At 31.5% G+C, this 23,868-nt stretch overlaps 2 protein-coding genes across 3 annotated transcripts; both read left to right on the forward strand.

Annotated features, from left to right (window-relative positions):
* Positions 1 to 5,044: 5,044 nt before the first annotated feature.
* On the forward strand, positions 5,045 to 6,882 carry LOC18613263 (calmodulin-like). 2 transcript variants are annotated; one of them, XM_018115229.2, is made up of 4 exons: positions 5,045 to 5,384; positions 5,456 to 5,634; positions 5,743 to 5,820; positions 6,500 to 6,882. In XM_018115229.2, exons 2-4 carry the CDS (start codon positions 5,488 to 5,490, stop codon positions 6,632 to 6,634), a joined length of 360 nt encoding a protein of 119 aa, XP_017970718.1. In that variant the 5' UTR covers positions 5,045 to 5,384; positions 5,456 to 5,487; the 3' UTR covers positions 6,635 to 6,882. The 2 variants fall into 2 exon arrangements, with proteins under 2 accessions (XP_017970718.1, XP_017970717.1); XM_018115228.2 differs by having other exon boundaries at positions 5,054 to 5,384; positions 5,477 to 5,634.
* A 7,734-nt stretch (positions 6,883 to 14,616) lies between these two features.
* LOC18613265 (uncharacterized) lies at positions 14,617 to 16,730 on the forward strand. The gene is made up of 2 exons (XM_018114036.2): positions 14,617 to 15,406; positions 16,484 to 16,730. Exon 1 carries the CDS (start codon positions 14,713 to 14,715, stop codon positions 15,316 to 15,318), a length of 606 nt encoding a protein of 201 aa, XP_017969525.2. The 5' UTR covers positions 14,617 to 14,712; the 3' UTR covers positions 15,319 to 15,406; positions 16,484 to 16,730.
* The last annotated feature ends 7,138 nt before the right edge of the window (positions 16,731 to 23,868 follow it).

Here is a 23,868-nt window from a genome sequence, read left to right on the forward strand (position 1 = left end):
TTTTTATATTTTACATTTTTTATTCGAGGTTACTCTTATATTTTCCTTTTATAATTAGATAAATTGTTTATGATTCCATTTAATGCTTAATTTTAAATTAGTTGTTGTCTTAGATTTTTATTTTTTTTTATTTTTCTATTTATTTAATGTCATGTATATTGCATTTCCAAAAATTAATTATTTACTATATATTCGAATTATTATTATTATTTTTATCATCATTTTTTTATCTATTATTATTTATTTATTTATTATTTTTATTGAGTAATTTTTGTATAGTCAAATTCTTTATTTATTAAAAATTTCGGGATCTTGAAATCGAGGCCCTCCCATCGTACTGGTGGAGCCTTGATTCAGATTCCAAACCTAGAGAATATGGGCCCGAGATTGTGACTTCTCGCGTCCCGACCGATCATCCCATCATCGGTATGAAACTAAACGATTATTTTATCTATATTAAATAATTAATTATCTTATCCCATTTTCATTATCTCTATATTTTACATAAAACCATCTCTCTCGATTAGCTTGTCATTTACTAATTTTATTCATTACATTTTAATTACGTATATGTTTCATATATTTATTTTTAACAATTAAGTGTATTTTTTTCATTTCTCCATATATTTTGTTTTGATCTACTTATATAACTAAATAATTATTTCTACATAATTTTATTATTACTTATCATATATTTAAATATATTTATTCCTATATTTTCATCTACTTCCATTTCTATATATTATAAATCACTCTATTTTTACTTTCACCTATTTCATTTTGTTTATTTTTTCTTATTTTTTCTTTTAACATCTAATTGTTCTCATGTATACTTTATCTTTTAATCATTTATTAAAATTAACTTGTCCTCCTCCCTAAACATTGGACTAATCACCACCACAAAATCAGATCAAAAGAAAAGCTAAGAATTTACCTTGACTGATTGGACCAGTAAAACCCACTGATCTGCTTCAAGAAAAAAACAACTTCTCATTCCTTAGAACGATGCCGTTTAGGGGCCCTCCAGAAGTTGATCTTGATATTTTTTACCTTTTCTTCTTCCTCTTTCTTCCTTTTTTCTGCCGTCTATCTTACTCTCTCTCTAAAAAAAATTTCATTTTTCTGCTCTCCCACCAGCCCACCAATTTCTCTCCTCTCTCTTCTCTCCCTTCTTTCCTTTCGTCGGTCACCCAAAGGCTTTCCCTTTCCCGGTGCCGGTCAACTCTTTCTCACTACCCCTCTCTTTCCTACCGCTGACCACCCAAAGCTCCAGATCCCTCTAAACCGCCGATCGTCTTTCTCTCTTTCTCCCTTAACGCCGCTCGATCTTTTCTCCTTTCTCTCCTCCTCTATTTTCTGTCGTCGACCACCCAAAGCTCCAAATTTCTCCTAACCGCAGGTTGGCTCTCTCTCTCTCTCTCTCTCTCTTTATAAAATCGGCGATCGTTCAGATCTCCCCTAAACTGCCCTCTTCTATCCGGCGATAGGCGACCCGCAGCTCTCTCTCTCTCTCAACTCCTTCCTCTCGCCGGTGACCTACCCCGAAGCTTCTCCATTCTAACCGGCGATACCATCCCAACGTCTTTCTCTCTAGCCAACAGCAACAAAACCCCTCATAAAAAAATGAACCAAAAATTCACCCAAAAAAAATTCTCTCTCTCTCACTGTGTGTATTTTTGAATTTTTTGGTATATTTCTTTGATTTTTATGGATTGTTGTGGTTGCTAGGAAGCTTAGGATTTCTGGTTTACCGATTGTGGTTTCTTGGCTGCCTAGGGATTTTTTATAGGGTTTTTGAATACTGGTTTTTTTTATTTTTTGGCTCTTCCCTCCTGGTTGCTACAGTGCTCTCTCCCTTTATACTCGTTTATGGCTTCTAGAGGGGGCACGCTCCACTACTCTGCCAGACGCGAGTTTTTCGAGTCTGGCACTATAGTGGTGGTATTGGCAGGGGCGTTCGCGCTCTGTCAGTACTCTTTTTTTTATATTCTAATTATTCAATTAATTAATTTTTAATTAATATTTAATTTTGATTTATTATTTGTCAAAATTTAAGTGTCTACACAGTTGTTGCTTGTATCCATTCTAGGATTCTAGCAGTTTCTCAATTAGCAACCCAGTAATAAACTCTTCTTACAAGTTGATTTTTTCAACCTTCAAATCATCCATCAACTTGTGGTATTCATTGATCTGACTCTTGATGTTCTTGTCATCTATCATTTTTCAGCGATAGAAGTTGCCAATCACGAACTTCTGTTTCCCAACATCTTTAGTAGTGTATTTGGCAATCATTAACTTTCATATTTGCTTTGCTTCTTTGTAGGGACTGTATACATCAAATAGCTCATTAAATAGTGTGTTAATGATCGTTTGCCTACATACTTTATTTGTGTACATCCATGGTTCCAACATCTTGACATCATCTAACTTGGAATCAATTAGCGCAAAAGCCACCCCATGAACATCGGGGATTGAAAAAATCCTTTCTTGCCATCTTTTGAAGTTTCTGCCATTAAAAACCTCAATTTTGAAAATATTTGAAAATGGTTTGGCATATGACACTAAAGGCATAGGAGGAACAATCCATGGAGTGGCAACCATGGTGGAACCATTGACAATAGTGGTGGCAGTAGGGACAGAGGCAGCGATAAGAACAATGGTAGCAATATTATCAATGTGGGAATCCATTATCCTTAAGAATATTAAAAATAAATTGAGATAGAATTGAAAATTTAATAAAACAAATAAAATAGTAAAAAGTTTGAGGTATTGTATCACTATCTTTATGGATAATTTTTGCCATTTTAGAGTATAAGACTCGGTGCAAAAAGACTATAGCGGTTATCTTCAAGGATTCAACAGACCCTTCCTTATATTTTGTATCAATGTGAGAATCCATTATCCTTAAGAATATTAAAAATAAACTGAGAAAGAATTGAAAATTTAATAAAACAAATAAAATAGTAAAAAGTTTGAGGCGTGGTATCATTATCCTTATGGATAATTTTTGTCTTTTTGGAGTACAAGACTCAGTGCAAAAGGACTATAACGGTTATTCTTCAAGATTCAACAGACCCTTCCTTATATTTTGTATAAACTAGTAAAGGATAGCAAAAGTAGCAGAAAGATTTTACAGGAAAAAGAAAACCTAACAAGAAATGAAAGGAAAACAGAGAAAAAGTATGAGAATAAAAATATTAAGCCAAGGTACAAAACGTTCACTTGGGCCTAGCCCACGTGCAAGGGAGAAATTTGCATTTCCTCAAGGTTTAGCCCAATTTTGTGTGCATGCAAGCTCACTCGTTTTTCCTTACTTGCAGTAAGTTCGTAATGGGTTTTCATATATAATGCACTCACCTCTTTTGTACTTTAGCTATGTGGGATGTTTAAATCTTATGAAATACATTATTTTTCAACAACATATAATGACAAGTAATATTTTGATTAAGAACAATTAATCAATTGTTAATTCTAAGTACTTTTTTTGTTCAAAATTTGATTAAATACAATAAAAAAAAAAGAATTGATTTAAAATTTTTTGAATAGTTCAAAATTTTTCTTAAATATTATATCAATACTAAATTAATCTTCAAGTGAAAAATTAACAAATATGGGATCCTAAAATGAGCATATAACTATTAAAAAATAATAATTTTATAAAAACAAATATTCACTAATCAAGTTTGGGTATAAATAAATTAGTCTTAAACCTTTATGGTAAAAAATAGTTTTAATACAGTTTGAATCTTGAATTTCTTTTCTTTTAGGAAATCAATCTTGAATTTGTCTAAGACTCTTTTACTAATTTTAATTATATATATATGATTAATAAATTATAACTTTATATTGTTTACGTACAAAATAAAGAGTACTAATCATTTGGACCGAATTGAATTGCTCTTAACTGCAACTTCAACTTTCAAAGTTAAAATTGGTCCAAGCCCACTTATAGTCGACCTGGGTGTGGGCCTGGATGGCCTTCCCTTCCATGAACCGCTATTTGTTTCGGTGGGAAGACTAAAGACCTATAAGGCTCAAACCCTCTTAACTCTTTTTTCAGAACAATAATCTATATATTTAATTAACAAAATTAATGGCTCCATGAAATTGCATAGGTATGTAATATTACTTTTATTATTATTTTTATTTGAGGATATAAAACAAAAAACCTTTGAATAATTAAATTTTTAAATTTTGTGATAAATAAAACTTTTGATTATAATTTTATATGAAGTAATTATATTTGAATTTGTTTATCATTTTAGTTGCTTTTTTTGTTATTTTTAATCAAAAGTTTTCGACATTCACTTTTGACAAAATAGAAATAAATAGTCTGAATTTAAAAATGAATAATCTCACTATAGGCAAAGAGGATCATTCAACAATAGAAAGGTATAAGTATAGCCAAGTCTAGAAGGGGCAATCTTGTTTGAAACGCGTAGGAAGTAAAACAAGGGCAAAAACTTGAACTTGAACCATAAAAAATAGAACAAGCTTACAATTAATGGATTTAGTTTTGACCAACCCTAACGATGGTCAATGAAATTCAATTCTGCCAAATCACTTGGAAATAAGATTTTATTATATTTGATTTGCATGAATATTCTTTGCTGGATTTTATGGTCTTATAATAATAACTTGGGTTCCAATTAAAGGCATTTTGCAAAATCTGCTATGGGAAACTACCGCTGGATGCTCAATTAATATGAAATCGACTTGAACATTTATTCAATGTTGGCTGCCACTTTTTTTGTCAAATGGCCATTATTTCCATCATCATGGGTAAAGAAAAAGGAAATTAGTAAGGTTTATTTGAGCAAGGGGATTTGCTGACATCCCAATCACATGCTAGAAAAAAATGTTCAAACTATAATCTCTTTGACCATAATTAGTTGGATCAAACACTGTTCCTTTTGTCATGCTTAAGGACTTTAATCAAAATAATACGTAGTAATTAAAATAAAGTCATGGTCTAGCTGACTCCAGAATTAGAAGAATGCCCAGTCCAGGCCAAAGAGTTTCATTGAAAATCTAAACCCCCATTTTTGGGCGTTGATTCAAGGCCTCCTTAATTATCTAGAAAGTTTCTGGCTTTGAATGGAATTTAGACTCAAGCGTGTTTGACTATCTCCTATCACTCAGGCTCATTGATTTCTTACCAACCCCCTCTTTATATGCCATCTTGTAGAGAAGGGCAGCAGCAACATGCACTAGCTTTCTTTCCTTGTTTCCATTTCATTCATCCTTCAACAACACAAGAGTTTCTTTAGTTTTGCTAGAGAGTAAAAGCCAGAAAGCTGAAATCATCATGCCAGATACATTAACGGAAGATCAAATTGCCGAGTTTCGTGAAGCCTTTTGCCTGATTGACAAAGATTCAGATGGTATATATCACTGTTTTAAGTTCCCACATAGATCCTAAGCATTAATTTTCCCCCTCTTCTTTTGAACATAGGTGTTGCCCTCTAATGTGCAGGCTTCGTTACCATGGAAGAATTGGCAACAGTGATCCAAACGTTAGATGGAAACCCTACAAAAGAAGAAGTTCAAGACATGATTAGTGAGGTTGATGTTGAAGGAAATAGGACCATTGATTTTGAAGATTTCTTAAATATTATGGCAACAAAAATGAAGGTAATCCGTTTAGAAAGACTTGTCAAATTTTCCTTCAGTTTATTTTGGATGCTTGCTGTTCTCATCGTTTTCTGGAAACTGATAATAATGCAAACATGAATCTCACAGGAAAACGTGGCCGATGAACTGAAAGAAGCTTTCAAAGTATTCGACAGGGATCAAGATGGATTTATATCAGCAAATGAGGTAAACATGCCTGCTATAACCTTTCTACTTGCAACATTTGGATTGAACATAATTCAAAATTAACAACATTAAATCTGTATCTGTGAATATTTGGTTGGCAGCTATTAATATAAGTAATAGACTGCCAATTAGATCAAGCATTCAAGGCTTGGGTTCTGTTATTTGTCATCTCATGATCAATTCTCAACACAGTTTCTCTTTTATTGCTTTTACCAAATAGTTCCTCAGTCTTTTAACTCCCCAGGATACTTGAAGTTTGAATGAGTCTAAAAAGTCTAATACTAATATTCTACTGAATATTCACATGAACTTGACAGCACACCAGATTTTAGCTCTGTTCCACGTCGATTTAATAAGGCTTCTCTGGTTTTCTCCCACATATGGCAGTGTCTTTTTCACATTCCAAATGGTTTGTGATGTCAGGCACACCATTGTCTCAGCAGATGATCTCAATGATTTGCAGCATAGACCTACCACCCTTCTCATATGAGATACCTACTTTTAAGTCTTGATTTAAAAGTATGTGTAGGTACTTTCTAAATTAGCCAGAGCTGTGTTTATTTTCTTGCTCCTTTTCCCTCCCACCAAGGAATGTCTGACTACAAATTCTTCACTTAAATATGAGAAAATCAGTCTCGATCCATCCACTAACCAAATCCCATATGTAATTGGTGTGCAGTTGAGACAAGTAATGATGAATTTGGGAGAAAGACTGACCGTGGAAGAAGCAGAACAAATGATCAAAGAAGCAGACTTGGATGGCGATGGACTTGTCAGCTATGAGGAGTTTGCCAGGATGATAATGGCCTTCTGAAATGGATGGAAACCTGAAACTGGCTTTGGAATTGTAAATTTGCGCCTTTTTTCTTTCTTTCGTTCTTTCTTTCTTTCTTTTCTTCGTTGGACATATTTCTGTCCCTTGGTGGGCAGCTTGTGCTATTGTTGTTAATTACTCCTACTACTACTACTACTACTATACCTAATAGAACTGTTGTACCGCAAATAATTGTAAGCGTACTTAGTACAATATAATGATGAATGATTAGACAATTTTCAGGTCTACATAGATGAAGCAAAGTATGGGAAATGAAAAAGAGTGTGTTAAATTGAAAACGTGTTCTGTTTTTTAATCAGTTTGTGCACAATTTGTTTAGGAAAAGCTGATGCTGATCAATTCAAAATTTCAGCTACCAGAAATATTGTAACTATATTAATAAAAGAAAATAACAGCTTCCATTACCATTTACCATTAGCCATTGTTTTCAACTTTTGCAGCTTACTAATCCCAACTTGAACATTGACAAAGTTTAAAGAAGCACATCCATATAACACCAGGGAAGTAAAAGAACAGGACATACAAATTAAAGTCAACTTTTAGTATAGGCCTGCTTTCTTTGTAAGAATAGGCCAGTTTTCACCTTAGCAAGATCAATCACAGTCCATGAGTTGTTTCCGGAATTATGCAATGTAAATCAGTAACTACAATGCAATGTTGTTTGGTTTCAGTGAGCTTACTAACAGAAATCAAATTGAACTTGAATGATGGAACACAAAGCACATTTTGCAAGGTTAAAGAAGCTGTTAGCCTAACCTTTCCTACGTGTGTGGCTAAGGCCTTAGTACCAGTAGGCTTTTGCACCAACATGTTGTGAACTGGTTTTGCATATGTGAAGAATTTCAAGGAACAACATATATGGTCTGAGGCACCAGCATCAATGGTCCAGGAGTGATGATTAACAGCATATACAATTGTTTTCATAAGCTTGTCAAACATTGTGTTTTGTGCATTTAAACGTGTAGAATGGGAATCATACCAGCTATTGTTGAATTGACCGGTAAAGCTTTCTGCTTATGGATGTTTGAAGCGGGTGGATGATCATCAAAGCTTGTTCCATGTTCATTGATGAATGCCACGAGAATCTGCACCTGATTCTTAGTGAGTGATAGTTGAGACATGGTGTTGATAGTATCCTTATTCTGTTCTGATTGTGCACTAAGAACAACGCTGTTCACTGATGAAAGAGGCCTCTTTTAAGATTGTTCTTGCCTTTTGTGAATTTAAACTCAGCAAGAAATTCTATGAGCCTATAAGGCTTCTCCTCTGTACGGCCTGTTTCACGGTAACGACTACACACCAGATCAATCTGATTCTTGCTTTTCCACAACTGGTCATAGCAGAAGACTCAATGAGAGGCCGTGATTGCAGGTGCAAACTTTAACAACATTGAAAAGTGGATTATTAAAATATTTCTTTTACGAAATGCTAATCAATTTATTAAAAATATTTTTTTAAGTAAAATACAAAAAATAATTTATATATTCTTAACTACGGGAAATCCCATAACGTCATTTGCTTTTACGCGGATGGTATCAAGATTTTTTATTTAGGCTCTTTTTGCTAATTGAAAATAATTTATCGAAAATCAAATATAAAATAATTTACAATTTATTTTTTTATTTGTAAAAATTTTTCCTTCATTTCAAACACTCAAAATTATTGAAAATATTTTTTAAAATATTATGAATATTTTTATGAATATCCTTTCATATTATGTTTATCTAAATTTGATTGTAGATTAGATTGAATTAAAATTAAAATTTAATTGATCCATCTAATCACCTAGTATTGTCTTTATCTTGTAAATTCTATCTAGATAGAGGTTATTAGCTTATAAATAGACTTCTCACTTTATTTGTAAATACACACTTGAATAAGATCTTTTTACTCATTCTAAATACTTTTTCTCTATCTAAATACTTTCTCTTATAGTTGTTATTTCAAGTTATAATTCATAATACGTTATCAATACAATTCTCTAACACTCAAATTTTGGTATTGTTTTGTTCTCATCATCTTCAAGCTTCAAAATGATTTCAATGATTGAGTTTTGATTTCTGGTTTTAGCAAATCAGGTAAGTATTGATATTATTTTATTTTCATCCTTTCGCCTCAAAAGGCTTTTAATAGTTGGTTTTTGATTTTTTATTTTAGAAAATCATGTAAGTGACTTGATATCTCTTTATTATTTTTATTCTCTAAAAATCAACCTTAAAATGAATTTTACTATCATGTATTATATATTATATTTTATACCTTGATTGGAAAGTGAATTTGTTATCATATAGCTACTAACGAAAAATAATAAATCCTTTTATTTCTTGAAGTGAATGTGATATCATTTAACTATTATAGTCATGGACATGAAAGAAGATGTCATAATAATTTATATTAATCACTATTCTAATTATAATTCTAGAAATAACTTTACCAATCACTATTCTAATTATAATTCTAAGAATAACTTTACCCATCAGAAGTGGGTGAATACCTTTACCCACCAATAGTAGATGTATAACTTTAGTTATACCCATTAAGAGTGAATGAATACTTTTAACCCACTAGGAGTGGGTGAATAGTAAAGACATATAAAAAAAAAGATAAAAATGTATAGAATAAAAAAATATAAAAAATATATTGTCATTAATGTGGCATGAAAGGCCATTAGTCACATTCCTGTTATACGGCGAAATATATTGTTGAACTTTATCAAGCATCACTAAGCATCACTGAATGCTAAAAACTTTATCAAGTATCACTGAGTGCTAAAAAGAAAAAAAATGATGAATTATATCAAGTATAACTAGATGCAAAAAGAAAAAAATTTATCAAAGCAAATTTTGTTCAAGATGATTTTACTTATGGCCAAGTTGATATAACACATCAAGATGTTGTAGATTTTCTTATCCATCATAAAAGAGGAATTGATCATCTGATTGGTAATGAAAATATCCAAAAATGAAATTTTTTAATAGTTTGTTAGTATATTTTAGAAGCACAACTCTATTATGAAGATACTTTTATATGTTCTCATTATATTTAAATGATATGTTTTTATTATGTAATTTAATTCTATATTTAATGTTCTTTTATATTAACTTGTAAGTTTCTTATTGTATATATCTTTTTTATTAAAAAAATATAAATATTCATCTTGTTGGATCTAAGATTCATGATGTAAATATATGTCTAGCAGACATTGTTATAACACACATTATAGACAAGAAACATTTTTTCCACTTGACAATGGAAGAAACTGCTATCAATACAATATCTAGTAGTATAAGATTAATTGAAGACTCCAAAAGAGTCAATATTTTACTACCTTGAGAAACAAAATTCATAATAGAAGATATATTATTTTCAACATCACAAAGATATTTGTTAAGTTTTAAAGATATTCGTCTGAATGTATATTATATTGAGACAATAAATGAAAGAGACAATTAATACATCTATATTACATTTATTTTCTCGGGTAATAAGTGTATAATAATAAAAAAAATTACTCATTTTATTCTCTAGATTGTACTATACAAATATTAAAATGATTGAAACTCATGCTATAGTAAACCAGAAGTTTACTAATGATTTTAATTTTTAGCATGACCTGTTAGGTCATCTTGGATCAATAATGATGCAAAAAATTATTGACAACAAATGTAGTCATCTATTGAAAAACTAAAATTTTTTTTTATCTAATGAATTCTCATGTGTTGCTTACTTTGAAGATAATTTAATTATACAGTCATTACTAGCTAAAGATAGGACTGAATCTTTTATATTTTTTAAACATATTTAGGGTGATATATATGGATTTATACATTCATCATATAGACCATTTAGATATCTTATGGTTTTAATAGATGCATCGACTAGATAGTCACATGTGTATTTATTATCAGCTTGCAATTTAGCATTTGCAATCATTCATTTGCAAGCACATTTTCTTGATTATATAATCAAGACTATTCATTTTTATAATATTGGTGAATTTACGTCATAAGTCTTTAATGAATATTGCATATTAGTGAAATAATTGTTGAATAACTTGTTGCTCATACTCATACAGAAAATGATCCAATAGAATTGTTTATTAAACACTTTCAATTGATTGTAAGGCTAGTACTTATGAAATCTAAACTCTCAATTTTTATTTGGAGAGCATGCCATTTTGGATGCAGCAGCACTTGTACATATCAGGTCAACGAGTTATTATAAATTCTTCCTTATATAATTAGTTTACGGTCATAAATCAAATATTTTTTATCTAATAATTTTTAGACGTGTGGCATATGTTTCAATTACTCTATCACAATGCACAAAGATGAGTTCTCAAAGGAGATTAAGAATATATGTTGGATGTGAATCTTCACTATAATTAAATATCTAAAACCATTGACAGGGAATTTATTTAAGGCAAGGTTTGTCAATTGTCATTTTAATGAAATAATTTTTCCAACATTAAGAGGAGAAAATAAATAGTTGGAAAACGAAATATCTTGGAATATATTATTATTATTATTTAGTTTTAATCCTCACACAAATCATTGTAAACTTGAAGTTCAAACTATAATTCATTTGCAAAACATAGCAAATCAATTGCCAAATATATTTACTGACCTACTGAGAATAACTAAATTTCATATACCACTTGCAAAAGCTCCTATAAATTAATATCCTTATAGAACAAGACATGCCAATAGCATGGGAAACCAATTGGTTCTATAGATAAAATTCTCAAAAAAAAGGAACAAATATTCAAAAAGGTCAAAAAAAGAAAATATAAACTCTAGAAGAGATCCCTGACATAATTTCAGAAGAAATTAACATACTTGAAATCACTAAAAATAAAAAAATCTCAATAAATTAAGTCATGATGGGAAAAAATGAAACTGGAGTTAAATAAACATCGACGATATTTTTGTATTTAATGTAGTGCTCAATATTATGAAAGAAAATAAAGATCATGAACTTAAATATATTGAAGAATGTAGACATAAAAATGATTGACCAATGTGTAAATATGTAATCAATGTGGAATTCACTTGCAAAACATGAAATTTTTTACTTGTAGTCCGTACGCCAAATGGTGTAAAACCAGTGGAATATAAATAGGTATTTGTATAAAAACAAAATGAGAAAAATGAGATTATAAGATATGAAACACGACTTGTCACACAAGGTTTTATCCCAAGACCTAGTATTGAGTATGAAATGATATATTCTCTATGATGGATGCAATTACAATATTAACTAGTCTGGAAATAAGTGAGAAGACTGAAATGCGTCTAATGAATGTAGCTACAACCTATTTATATGGCTCACTTAATATCGATATTTATAAGAATATCCTTGAAGAATTTAAGTTGCCTAAAGCACAAAATTTGAATTCTTAAAAAATTTATTCGATTAAATTAAATAAATATATATAGATTAAAGCAATCTGAACACATGTGGTGTAATCGCTTTAGTTAATATTTGTTAAAAGAAGGTTATAAAGATGATCCTATATACCCATGTGTTTTATAAAAAGATTCAGGTCTGTATATGTTGATAACTTGAATATTATTGAAACTCTTAAAGAGTTATCAGAAACCGTGAATAACCTAAAGAAAAAATTTGAGATGAAAAACCTTGGAAAGACAAATTTATGTTTGAGTCTTCTGATTGGGCATTTGACAAATAAAAATTTTGTCCATCAATCTAATTATATAGCAAAAGTGCTAAAACAATTTTATATGGACAAAGCACATTTATTGAGTTTACCAATGGTTGTAAGGTCATTAAAAGTGAAAAATACCATTTCTGACCTCGTGAAGATGATGAAAAACTTCTTGATCTTGAAGTACCATATTTTTATTGTAATCGAAGCACAATGTATCTTGCTAGCAATACACAATCTGATATATTATTTTTTGTAAATATTAACAAAATATAGTTTTTTTCCAACTCGAAGATATTGGAATGAAATTAAACATATACTCCAGTATCTATGAGGAACAATAGTTATAGGCTTATATTATTCAAATGCATTAAAATCATATTTAATTGGTTATACAAATGCAGAATATTTATCTGATCCACATAAAGATTGATCCCAGACAGATTACTTATTTACATATGGAGGTATGGCTATTTCATGGCATTTTGTAAAACAAACTATAGTTGCTACTTCTTTCAACCATACAGAAATTTTAGCAATTCATGAGATAAGGCGTGAATGTGTTTAGTCAAGATCTGTAACTTAACATATTTGAGAATCGTGTGACTTGTCAACCAAAAAGAAAATTCCAATAATATTATATGAGGATAATATTGCTTGCATACCCTAGATAAAGGAAGGATACAATAAAGATGATAGGACAAAATATATTTTGCCAAAGTTCATCTTCACTCATGATTTTCAAGAAAAAAGTGATATTAGTGTTCAACAACCCTGTTTAAGTGACAATCTAGCATTCACCAAAGCCCTTCCTATTGCAACGTTTGAAAAGTTGGTACAAATGATTAAAAATCGTTTTAAAGATCTTAATTAATGTAGTCATTAGGAGGAGTAAAATACGAATTTTATTTTTTTCTTTCATCAAGGTTTTTCCTACTGGATTTTTTTTTGATAAAGTTTTTAATGAGGTAGTATTTCAAAAGTATATTCTTGAAAAGAATTATGTACTTTCTTTCCTTCACTTGGATTTTTTCCCATAAGATTTTTCTCTAGTAAGGTTTTAATGAGGCATATTCTTAATACAATGGATATTTAAGGGGAAGTGTTATGAATATTTTTGTTAATATCCATTCATATTATATATACCTAGATTTGGGTGTAGATTAGATTGGATTAATATTAGAATTTAATCCATCCATCTAATATCTTAGTATTACTATCTTCATCTTGTAAATTCTATCTATATAAGGGGTTATTAGCCTATAAACAGGCCCCTCACTTCCTTTGTAAATAAACACTTGAATAAGATCTTCTTACTCTTTTTAAATACTTTTTTTTATTTATCATATAATTGTTATTTTAAGTTTTATTTTATAACATAAAAAATATTTTTTGAAAAATATTTTTGTGCGTTTAAACAAACTCTTAGTGTCTTTCGTCTAATTAAGTATCAACTTTTTTAAACAAAATATCTAAAAAAACTCTTAAATTTTTTTAAAAATTCAAATAAGTCTTAATTTTTTTATTAAGTTTAATCGAGTTCTTTTACTTTTATTTTGAGCTAAATAAACACTTATACTTTTATTTTGAGTAAAATAAGCTCTCATGACTAATGATTTAGTCAAAATATAATTTGTCATTTTATGCCGTATGGTGTTGATGTCGTATGCTAATATATTGTAATTGATAATGATGTAACATGTTAATTTAATATGATAACATGATCATAGAGATATAAAATGACAAGGGTAGAAGAAAGAAAAATTGGATTTGTGTTGAAGAATGGTGATTTGCAAAAAGAATGAGAAGAGAGCGAAATTGATTGAGAGAGAAGTATTTCTTGAAAAGCTGACGTGTTTTTAAAAAAAGAGATAATCTTAACATTCTCCTGTTAAAAAATACCTCAATTTTTCTCTCTCAATCGATCTCCCTGACCTTTCCTTTCCTCTGCAAATCACCACTTTTCAACACAAATCGCAATTTCTTTCTCTTCTACCTCTATATGCAAAGGGTATTAAAATAATAAAAAAAAAAGACCGAGCAAATACCTTTTATGGTAATTTTAGTCAAAATTAAAACTTTTATGAATTGTTTTGCCAAACATCTTATGTATAAAAAAGAGTTTATGAATTTACCAAATCACTTTATAATAGTTTTTAAATTAAAAAAATTTATTTCAATTATTAATTATAAAATTTTATTTAATTTACAAAGACTTGATTGAGTATAATAAAAAAATAAAAATTTATTTAAATAGTTTGGAGAATTATTTAAACATTATACCAATTTTTATGAAAAAAAAATATTTAACTTGAAAGAGTTTTTTGTATTTGCTGAAATGGTACCCTGAAATTTCAGTTGAGCTTCTTCATCCATCGGTCGGTGAGGGATGGACCCTTCCTTACCCCAAAACCTGACGGACTACTCCGCTTCCTCAACAATTATAAAATTCGACCGCCCCATCCCTTTACTCCGGGGCCCCATCCCAGCCGGCTCCTCCGACGACCCTTCATCCGGTTCATACCTCCTCGCCTTCAAAGACCTTCCTTCCTGGGCCGCCGCATACAAATCCTGCCAGTCCAAAATCATATCTCAATGTGAGGAAGGCGCCAGAATCGGGTGCGCCGTCACCGCGTCCAACAAGTGTAAACGTCCCTGGTGGCAATCTCTGGTTGGCTGGAAATCAGTGGACTTAAAGGAGAGAGAGCGCTGCGAAGATCGTGAAATGGAAGGGTGTTTGGTCGCGGCAAAGGAAAAGTGCGTCGGCTTCGCTAAGGAGAAATGTACTATGCCGTTTTTGGACGCGAGAATCGCGGTGGGGGAGAGGGAGGTAAGGAACATAGTGGTCGGGAGGATGGTACTTGTGGCGTCGATGCCGGAGGAAAGTACGTGGCACGATTTGATTGGGTGGGTTAAGTTGGGAGAATGTGAGTTTACGGTGACCAATTATAGAGCGAGTCACTTTCTGAGATCTAGTGCCCGATTACAGACGTGAAAGTTGTAGATTTTTTGTCGAATTTTGAGGCAGTTGCAACCTTAAACTGACAATTGGTGCTGTTGCGAATAGGCAACTCTAAGCTAAGGTATGTTCAAAGTTTAAACTTTTTTCTTTTTGGTTCAAAATGTTCAATTTGAACTTTAAACTGACAATTCTATGAGGTTTTATCTGTTTTTGACGGTTGGTTTGGGATTTTGACAGATACATTTAATTTTCAAATGCTTTAAACTCTGATGAAAAACCGTTATAGAATGTTATTTTCTTAAATTTATGTGCGTTTGTCATTGGAAATGCTTTTGCAGACTAATGTTCCTTCTATACATTTTTGAAGGTTCAATTTGTTGTTGTCTGTGTGGGGGTTTTTGTGATTATAAGTTTGATCTAGCTTGCAGGCAGTGGGATATATACACACTTACGTCTGGCCTCACCTGATCGATCCTTTTTATATACTCTTTATACTTGTATGATCGGGTTTTTATTTCTGTTGATGCAATTACCATCAACAAATATACAGCATAGCTTTTCCCACCAGTCCATGGGGGTAGAAAAGGGAGTGAAAAAGGTTACAGCAGCATATGCTAGTAAAATTTCTCGACAAGCACAGGAAGTGCAAAAGAATGTACATTGGTGTGGAGACTAACTCAAGACTGTCTTAATAATTTCTGTAAATGGTTTGAATCTGTAATGCATAATGGTAGTTGAGGAGAATATGAATATTTGGTCAGTTATCAGGAATTCTTGACATTCATGACATTATGGGTTTTGTATTTCATAGCAAATGATACTAAGTTCATAACTGTTTCCTTTTTACCACCATCACTGTATCAGCTCTTCTTATCAGCACAGTAGCACTGTTAATACTGCATCCACCTTTCAAACCACTTTCAATGTTATTGCTGCATTGCTATTTCATATTATCAATCGCTGCAACATTTATATAATTTCATTTTGCACTTAGTTAATCACATCATCTTTAAAAAAAAAAAAATCCTTCATCAAATATCATGGCATGACCATCTTGCATTTATATGATTTAATTTTCCCTTTTCTGTGGGATCACTTGACACTTGGTCATATGTTTATAAATGGTCAATGAGTTAAGCTCCAATACAGGTAGCTCTTGTTTTTCTCCCAAGTCTCATCTGTTCCCTTTCTTTCATAGGTAATCATTGGGTGGAATAAAGAAATTTTTGGGGGCCGGGAGGAAACGAGGTTGGCTATCCTACAATGCACTTTATGGTAATTCCATTATCTCCTATACTATGGTACCATAATATGAAGCCAGTAGTTTGATTAAGTTATGACTTATGACACCATCTTGATTCTTTGACTTGGTGGTGTCCAAGTATTAAATGCTATAATCCCTTATGTAATCTAGATTCAAAGTGAAGGTAATTCCGTTTTTGCCATTTTCTGTGTTCTCTTCCAATTTTCTGCAATACTCCCCTTATCTTCTTTTTTGTAGTTTCGTCTTCTTTATTTTTTCTTCAAATAATGATTATTTTTAAAAAATTTGCAACATCTGTATATGCACGGGCAAAGAGTCACTAGATTAGTATTACTCCTACGTATATGAGCATTATTATGATCATTAAAAGTATTGGCAGTGACACATCTGTACCTTTATAGGACTCTCCTGGGAATTTAGTTGGAAAATACTAACTAGTTTGAGAAATTGTGTTAGTTTCAACAAATTTTTTCCTTTTTCTATTTTCTTTGTGGCATCATATCTCATAAGATGGAACATTCTCATATTATGTCAGAATCAGGGTAGGTTCAGATTTGCTCAACTCCTTGAAATAATTATTATAGGGTAAAAGGCACTAATCTCTTAACTTTTGATCATAATTATACACGAATCTATTAATATTCAAAATCGACAATCCGTTTCAAAAATTATCTTTCGCTGGACACATTAGTCCTGTCGTTAGTTAATCGTTAATATTTTTATTAATTTGATGACGTGGTAATATTTTTAAGAGAATTTTATTTTTTATTAATTTTAAAAATTATCATTATATAAATTATAATTCTACATTTAATTTTTTTTTTTTTATTAAAAAAAATTCTCTCCTGACTGGCCACCTCGCAGTCGCATCTAGTCGGGATCTGACTAGATTGGGTGAGTACATATTGCGCTTCCCAAGGTAGCACTGATCTGGTGCTCCCTTCCCCTCCTCAAGGGAGCACAATGTAGTGCCCCTAAGGGAGCGCGAGATCTGGGGTGAGTGTCCAGATCTTGTGCCCTCTTGGGAAGATTTGGCCAAATCTGGCATTTCACGGGTAAATTCGGCTGTGAAGTGGTTGGTCGGTGTAAGGAGTGCCGTAGGTCTATCTGAGAGAAAGGAAAAGAGAGGAGAAAAAAGAAGAGTATTTGAAACATTAATGTTTTTACATGTTTGGAGTGGATTGTTCATTTTAAATATTAATGAATCCACTTGTAATTATGATCAAAAATTAAAAATCAGTTTTTGGCTTTGATAGAAACATCGATATTCCAACGTATTGACACCCCACTATACTCAGAATTAGATTTCTTAAGTTTGTTTCTCTCCTCTCCCCCAAGTCTCATCCACGGAAGAACAAACTTGGGCACGTAATCTCTTTTGGGTCTGCTTCGGGCATTGTTTAAGCCTACTGGGATGTATTTCGGGTTCCTTGATTCAGTATGCATTGCAAATCAAGTGGGCTTTGCTTTAAACCAACAAATATTTTTTTGAGATACCAAGACACACTTTAGTTTGAACGGGTTGAACGTTTATCAGGGCAACCTTGTTGTGAATGGTATCTAATTTCTTTGATGAAAGGTGAACCTTGGCATGAATTTGAATTGGTCGTCTAATTAATTGGGATTTTCAATTGATCTTGCTTTTAGGAGGTCTGGGAGAGGGAGAGTTGTGGCAGAACAGTGTCCTTACTGGATAGCATACTCTTAGAGCCGGCTATGCTTTCATTTCTATATGAAGCGGTGGCAGACTAAAGCAAAGCCAGTAACTAGAAAATATGTTCCCGGTTTTTGGCCGCCAAGAAAAGTCGAAATATTGTAACGCCGTGGTCGCGGGCTTTGCTGTTGCCTATGGTTATTGAAAGCCTGCGATTCTGACATTTCTAGATGGAGACTTGGCGGGCGTTGGCACATTTTATTGGGCCTTGTGATTGTCACGTCAAGTTCACTTCTTCTTAGGGTCAAAACATTATCTAATCAATTAACGTTATTATCCAGTTTTAACATTGGAAACTTGTGCCAACTGCCCCCAAATTTTGACCAAGTTCTTGGAATTGTAGGAGTGAATCTGAATGGCACAATTTCTCTGAATTCAATTGAATAGTTCGTTTCAGTTTGACGTGATAGCTTGCTTAGGTATATCTGCCACAAATTTCATTTAATTAAGGGGAGAAAAAGTAAACTTTGCAAGAAAAAAGACAGAATGAGCTCAGAAGTGGTTGAACGCTACAAAATGAATACTTCAATTTGTGGAATTTGTAAAATTTTTAGAAAAATGTGAGTTAGCAATAAATAGTATCAAAGACTATCTAACTTTTTATTAACATGAGATTTTTTACAAAAAATATTAAAATTGAAGTTTGGATTAAGGTGAATTTTTTTTTTTTTGTAAGTGAAAGAGTTAATGTAATGAGAATATTATACAATTGAATGAATAATAATGTTACGGTTTTCATATTAAGAGATAAGATAAATATTGAGGTTAGTAATAAAGATTTTTTTTATTTAATAATTATATTTTTAAAATTAAAAATATGAGTTTATGATAAATAATATCAAAAGAAATATTACTTCAATGTGTGAAAGAGTCAGGGTACCAGCTTTGCTAGTTTTTTCTTCCATGAATCTATAACATTTTAAACCAAAACATTCGTATGGGCGTTTTCTTTCTCCCGTGATTCACACAATCTAGATTATATAGGCATGAATCAGAAAAGTATCTGACAGGCATATGAGATGCATGTATCGCTGTCGAGATGTTTACCTAAAGCCAAAGTGAAATTTCCATTTGTCCTGACGTATGGTATCAGGACAGTGCCAACGTTTTCATGGATCTACTCTTGCAACTTGATCGACGGATGTCGACTAAGCTGCAAATATTTGGAAGGGTTTAAGTGTTTCTCGTTCCATTCTGTTTTGGTTTAGTACCGACAACATCCATAAGGAGGTTCCTTTTATTTTTTGTTTCTTTTATGCAAGTAATTCTTCAAGAAATGACTTTTTATTTTGAGGTGAATATATTTGATTAAGTGTTATTAATTAAAATGTTATTTATTTTTTTATTACATGATATTAAAATAAAAGATGAAATTATCACAGTTTAAGTAATTATATCATCATATTATATCATCATCATATTGTTAATATGTCACATGACATAAATAATAAATAGTATGTTGATAATAATAATTAATTAATTATTTATTATAAAAATTTATTTAATATAACATAAAAATATAAAATTTTATTTAAATATAATAAAAAAATAAAAATTTAGTAAAAAGTTATTTTTTAAATTTAATTGAATTAATAAAAAACTATAAAGTAGCTTTGATGAAATACTAAAAAAAAAAATCAGTTTTTTAATGTTGTGAGGAAAGAAAACACCGCGTCAGATGCACGGCGCAATCCGACGAGTTTGGTCGGCTGATCCGATACATCAATGTTGTGGTTCTAATATAGAAGTGGAAAATGCAAGGAAGTTGCGGAGGATGGCGATTACTTGGTATTATTATTATCAACTTGGGGTGGTCATGACCGGAGACTTCTGTAGACAAGAAATTACGAGGAAACTTCGCTTTAAGTTCCAACTTCAACTGCTTTAGCGTCATCATTGCACTAAACAGTTGTGCCGTCTGAGTCAAACTATTCTCCTTTCCACCGCGTTAAAGGCAAAGCAAAGTCGACAACGCCGAATCGAATTTGGACGTGACTGGCGCCTTCGATTCTAAGGATTTCCTCCTTTTGGAAAAACAAAGTTGGATGCTAGTACTTGTTAATTGGAACTGGAACATGGGAGGTTGGAGGTAGGCCAGCTCGCACTTTGCAGCAAAACAAGATTTCAGACAAATGGGATACTGGGTGGTTAAGACTGCAATTTGGCATGCAATCCAACATCGTTAATTCTTGGGTGGAAAGTCGACCAAATAGAGTTTCTTTCTTTATGTGAAAGATCTTTGTCAGCCCTTGCTTTTATGCTTTTGGACTTCAGCGCCTGCGCCTCCCTCCATGGGAACACAGCAAAAAGGAGTCGCCGAAAAGAAAAATTTACACCAGAAAATATTGAATTGTTTCCTTGATAGTTTCTAGTTTATTAATCTTAAATTTAATTTTTATAATTTAAGAATATTTTTAATTTTGATGATATGACATTTTACTGCTGAGATAAATTAATATCATATTTACTTTAATTAAGTAATAATTAATATTTCTTTCACAATCTGAAAAATAAATTGGGGTGCGATGGAAGATGAATAAAATTTCCTTTCCGGATACAATTGCATATCAATTTGATATTAAATCTTGACCTCTCCAAGACCCTATAGTCAATTAAAGGGTTGGGCACTTTTCAAAAGGCAAAAAAATTAGACGGTTAGGCGATGAAGTTGAAACAAACTTAGATTTTAGTTTCTCATGCACGCATCAAATTTCACTTGTGATATATGTCCTAATATGAACCAAAGTTGGTTTACCTCCATTAATTATCACATCCCAATTTCTCTCCCCTAGTGGTAGGTAGATGCTAGTTTTCCTTCCCCATTTCTTTTCTTTTGGGGTTGGGGGAAAAATGAGCTGTGGAATGACTCAAAACAGTTCCTCACCCTTTGAAGAATAGGGATCGTGGCAGCAAGTCCTGAAGGTTGGAGGTGGATCAAAACGTCTGAGCATATAAGTCCTTGGAATGCAGTTACTGTCTACCTTGCCAGTCAGCTTGGAGCGTTGACATGTATTGGTGTGGCCGGTGGGATGGGATTTTTACACGTCCCTGACTTACAACTCCCCGATCAGTTTCGAGTCTTAACATATTAATTAATAGTACATATAAAGAAATAACAAAAAGTCATAGAGCCTTTCAATTTATTAAAAGAAAATAAAAAAAAAAGGGGGAGAAAAACTGTTGATTTTCTTGCTTGTGACTTAAGTTGTCTTACATGCCACGAATGGTCATTTTAGTAGTCCACAAGTTCCTACCAGTCAGAGGTTACAAATTCAAGTAGAAACCAACTGCGAGGTGACTAGGTGAACCATGCACCAAATGCAAACAAGTCATATCACATTTTTCTCACAAGAAATTTCAAGCAGTGGATGGCTTGTACTTTCAGAACCCATAGCTGAAGGCAAACCGCCTAAGCGGCGCTTGTTACCCAGTCCATGTTACTAAATTAAAAAGAAAAGTTTCTTAGTCTCCTTGTCCCGCAAGCTGCGACTGCTGTTCATGCACGTGGAAGAGTATTCACGATTTACTGAGTAGTCATTTTGGAGTCTCGAAGTCACAGATATAAGTACATGAGAAAATTATGATTGATAATCTTCCTCATATGCTTAAATTCAAAAATATCATTCATCATAATTTTAATTATTTTAAGTCAATTTTTTATATAATTTAACAATAATACCCATTAATCAATTTTAAACAAATTAAAATAATTTCAATTTTCTTTATTTTGCCATCAAAACAAAAATTTTAAAATTAAATCTCTATTTCTTTCTCTGGCTAAATACTATCTATCTCACCATCCAATTCTTTCTCGTCATCCCAAAAAGTAGAGATAACATCAAACTGTTTCTTATTTTGTTTTATTTTTTTGGATGGTAGATCTTGGGGTTCTCAAGGACAATAAACAACGGTTTTGTTTTTCTATGATGATTGCAATCAGCATGATGAATGTGATAACTGGATGCTTTATGGTGATGACTTGCTTTGAAATGTATGCTACGATGGAAATGCTTGTATTGATGAGTTAGATCAGATTGGTTAAGATGATGGGCTCAAGGAGAAAGAACAACTAAGGCATGTTTGATAGATTTTATGGTGGTTTACCGTTTTGTTGTGTTTGGGATTGGGATGATTGTTAAGCATATTTGCTGAAAATTTTATTTCTTTTTATGGGATTTTGAGTTGGAATTATTTAGGAAATATTTTGTAAATGGAGTATATTTGTTTTTGCGTAAAGGGAATGAGCAAGGCCCTCTCGATAATGGGATATATTTTGTTTTGCTTTGAAGGATTATGGAGTTTTGTAACCTCTTTTTTATGAAATGCACAATTTCATGACTTAGCAAAAAAAAAATGTGTTTTAGGTTCTTAGGTTTATTGATTTATTCATAAAACTCCAAAGTTGATAAGTTAAAATTGATTAGACATATTTGTACATTAGAACATTGTATGACTTTGACAACTTAAATCTAATTACGAAAAGGTAAATCAATTAGTTATTAGATATTACATTATTGATTTTTAGGTATTGTGTCACTGATTTTTAAGTATTACGAGACTAATTTTTAGGCATTACGTGACTGATTTTTAAGCATTACGTGATTGATTTTAAATATTATGTGATTGATTTTTAAGCAATGCCTAAGTCGTACAATGCTTTACTAACTAGTCACACAGTGCCTCACGTAATGCCATATCAACTTGTCACGCATTACTTAAAAATTAATCACGTAATGCTTAAAAACTAGTCACAAAATGTCTAAAGTCAGTCATGTAATGTTTAAAAATTAGTAAAGTAATGTTTAAAAATTAGTCACACAATACTCAAAAATCAATTACACAATGCCTAAAAATCACTAAAATTACTAAATTCTATTTAACAAGATTAATAACTTCAAATGATACACCATATTCTATTTGACAACAAAATTAACGAATATGTCTATCTGACAAAGAATGCTCAAAATGCTTAAAGGTGTTTCTTTATATATCAAAAATCACTTTAAAATATTTAAAAATACTCTAAACACTCAAAGGTTTTTCTTCGTATATCAAAAATTATTGCAAAATACTTAAAATGTTTAAACATTTTTTTTCTAATAAGATATATTCCAAAAATAAATGATGAGACGAGAAAAACTCAAAAAATATAAATTAATTTGAAGTGCGAACTTAAACATACTTAATACGTTAATAATTTTTGAATTAAAATGCGAAGTTAAATAAATAACTTAATTTTATTAAAAATAATTTTATTTAAATTTTAATTTTTTTATTAAAAATAATTAAAATTATAAAAAATTTATTTCAAAAACGTAACGTGCATAAGACTCATTTATAAAAAAACTCTAAATACATTGGCATTTGGCAGATTTTCAACAATGGCGGCTCCGTAAAATGACTCAATGCACGGAATTTACAATCATGAGGAAATAGTGAAGCCATTGGGAAATAATAGCAAAAAGCAAAATTCCAGGCATTAACTGAGAATTGCTTGAAACGAGCTGCTTGTAAAGCAAATAAACCTAGGACCATACGCCAAGGTCCAGCTATCATTAATATATACAAGTTTAATCGGTGGGTGGGGTAGGACGGTTGTTTCCCC

This window comes from Theobroma cacao, chromosome 1 (genome assembly GCF_053813885.1).
Source record: "Theobroma cacao isolate CCN51 chromosome 1, ASM5381388v1, whole genome shotgun sequence".
Classification (NCBI taxonomy): domain Eukaryota; kingdom Viridiplantae; phylum Streptophyta; class Magnoliopsida; order Malvales; family Malvaceae; genus Theobroma; species Theobroma cacao.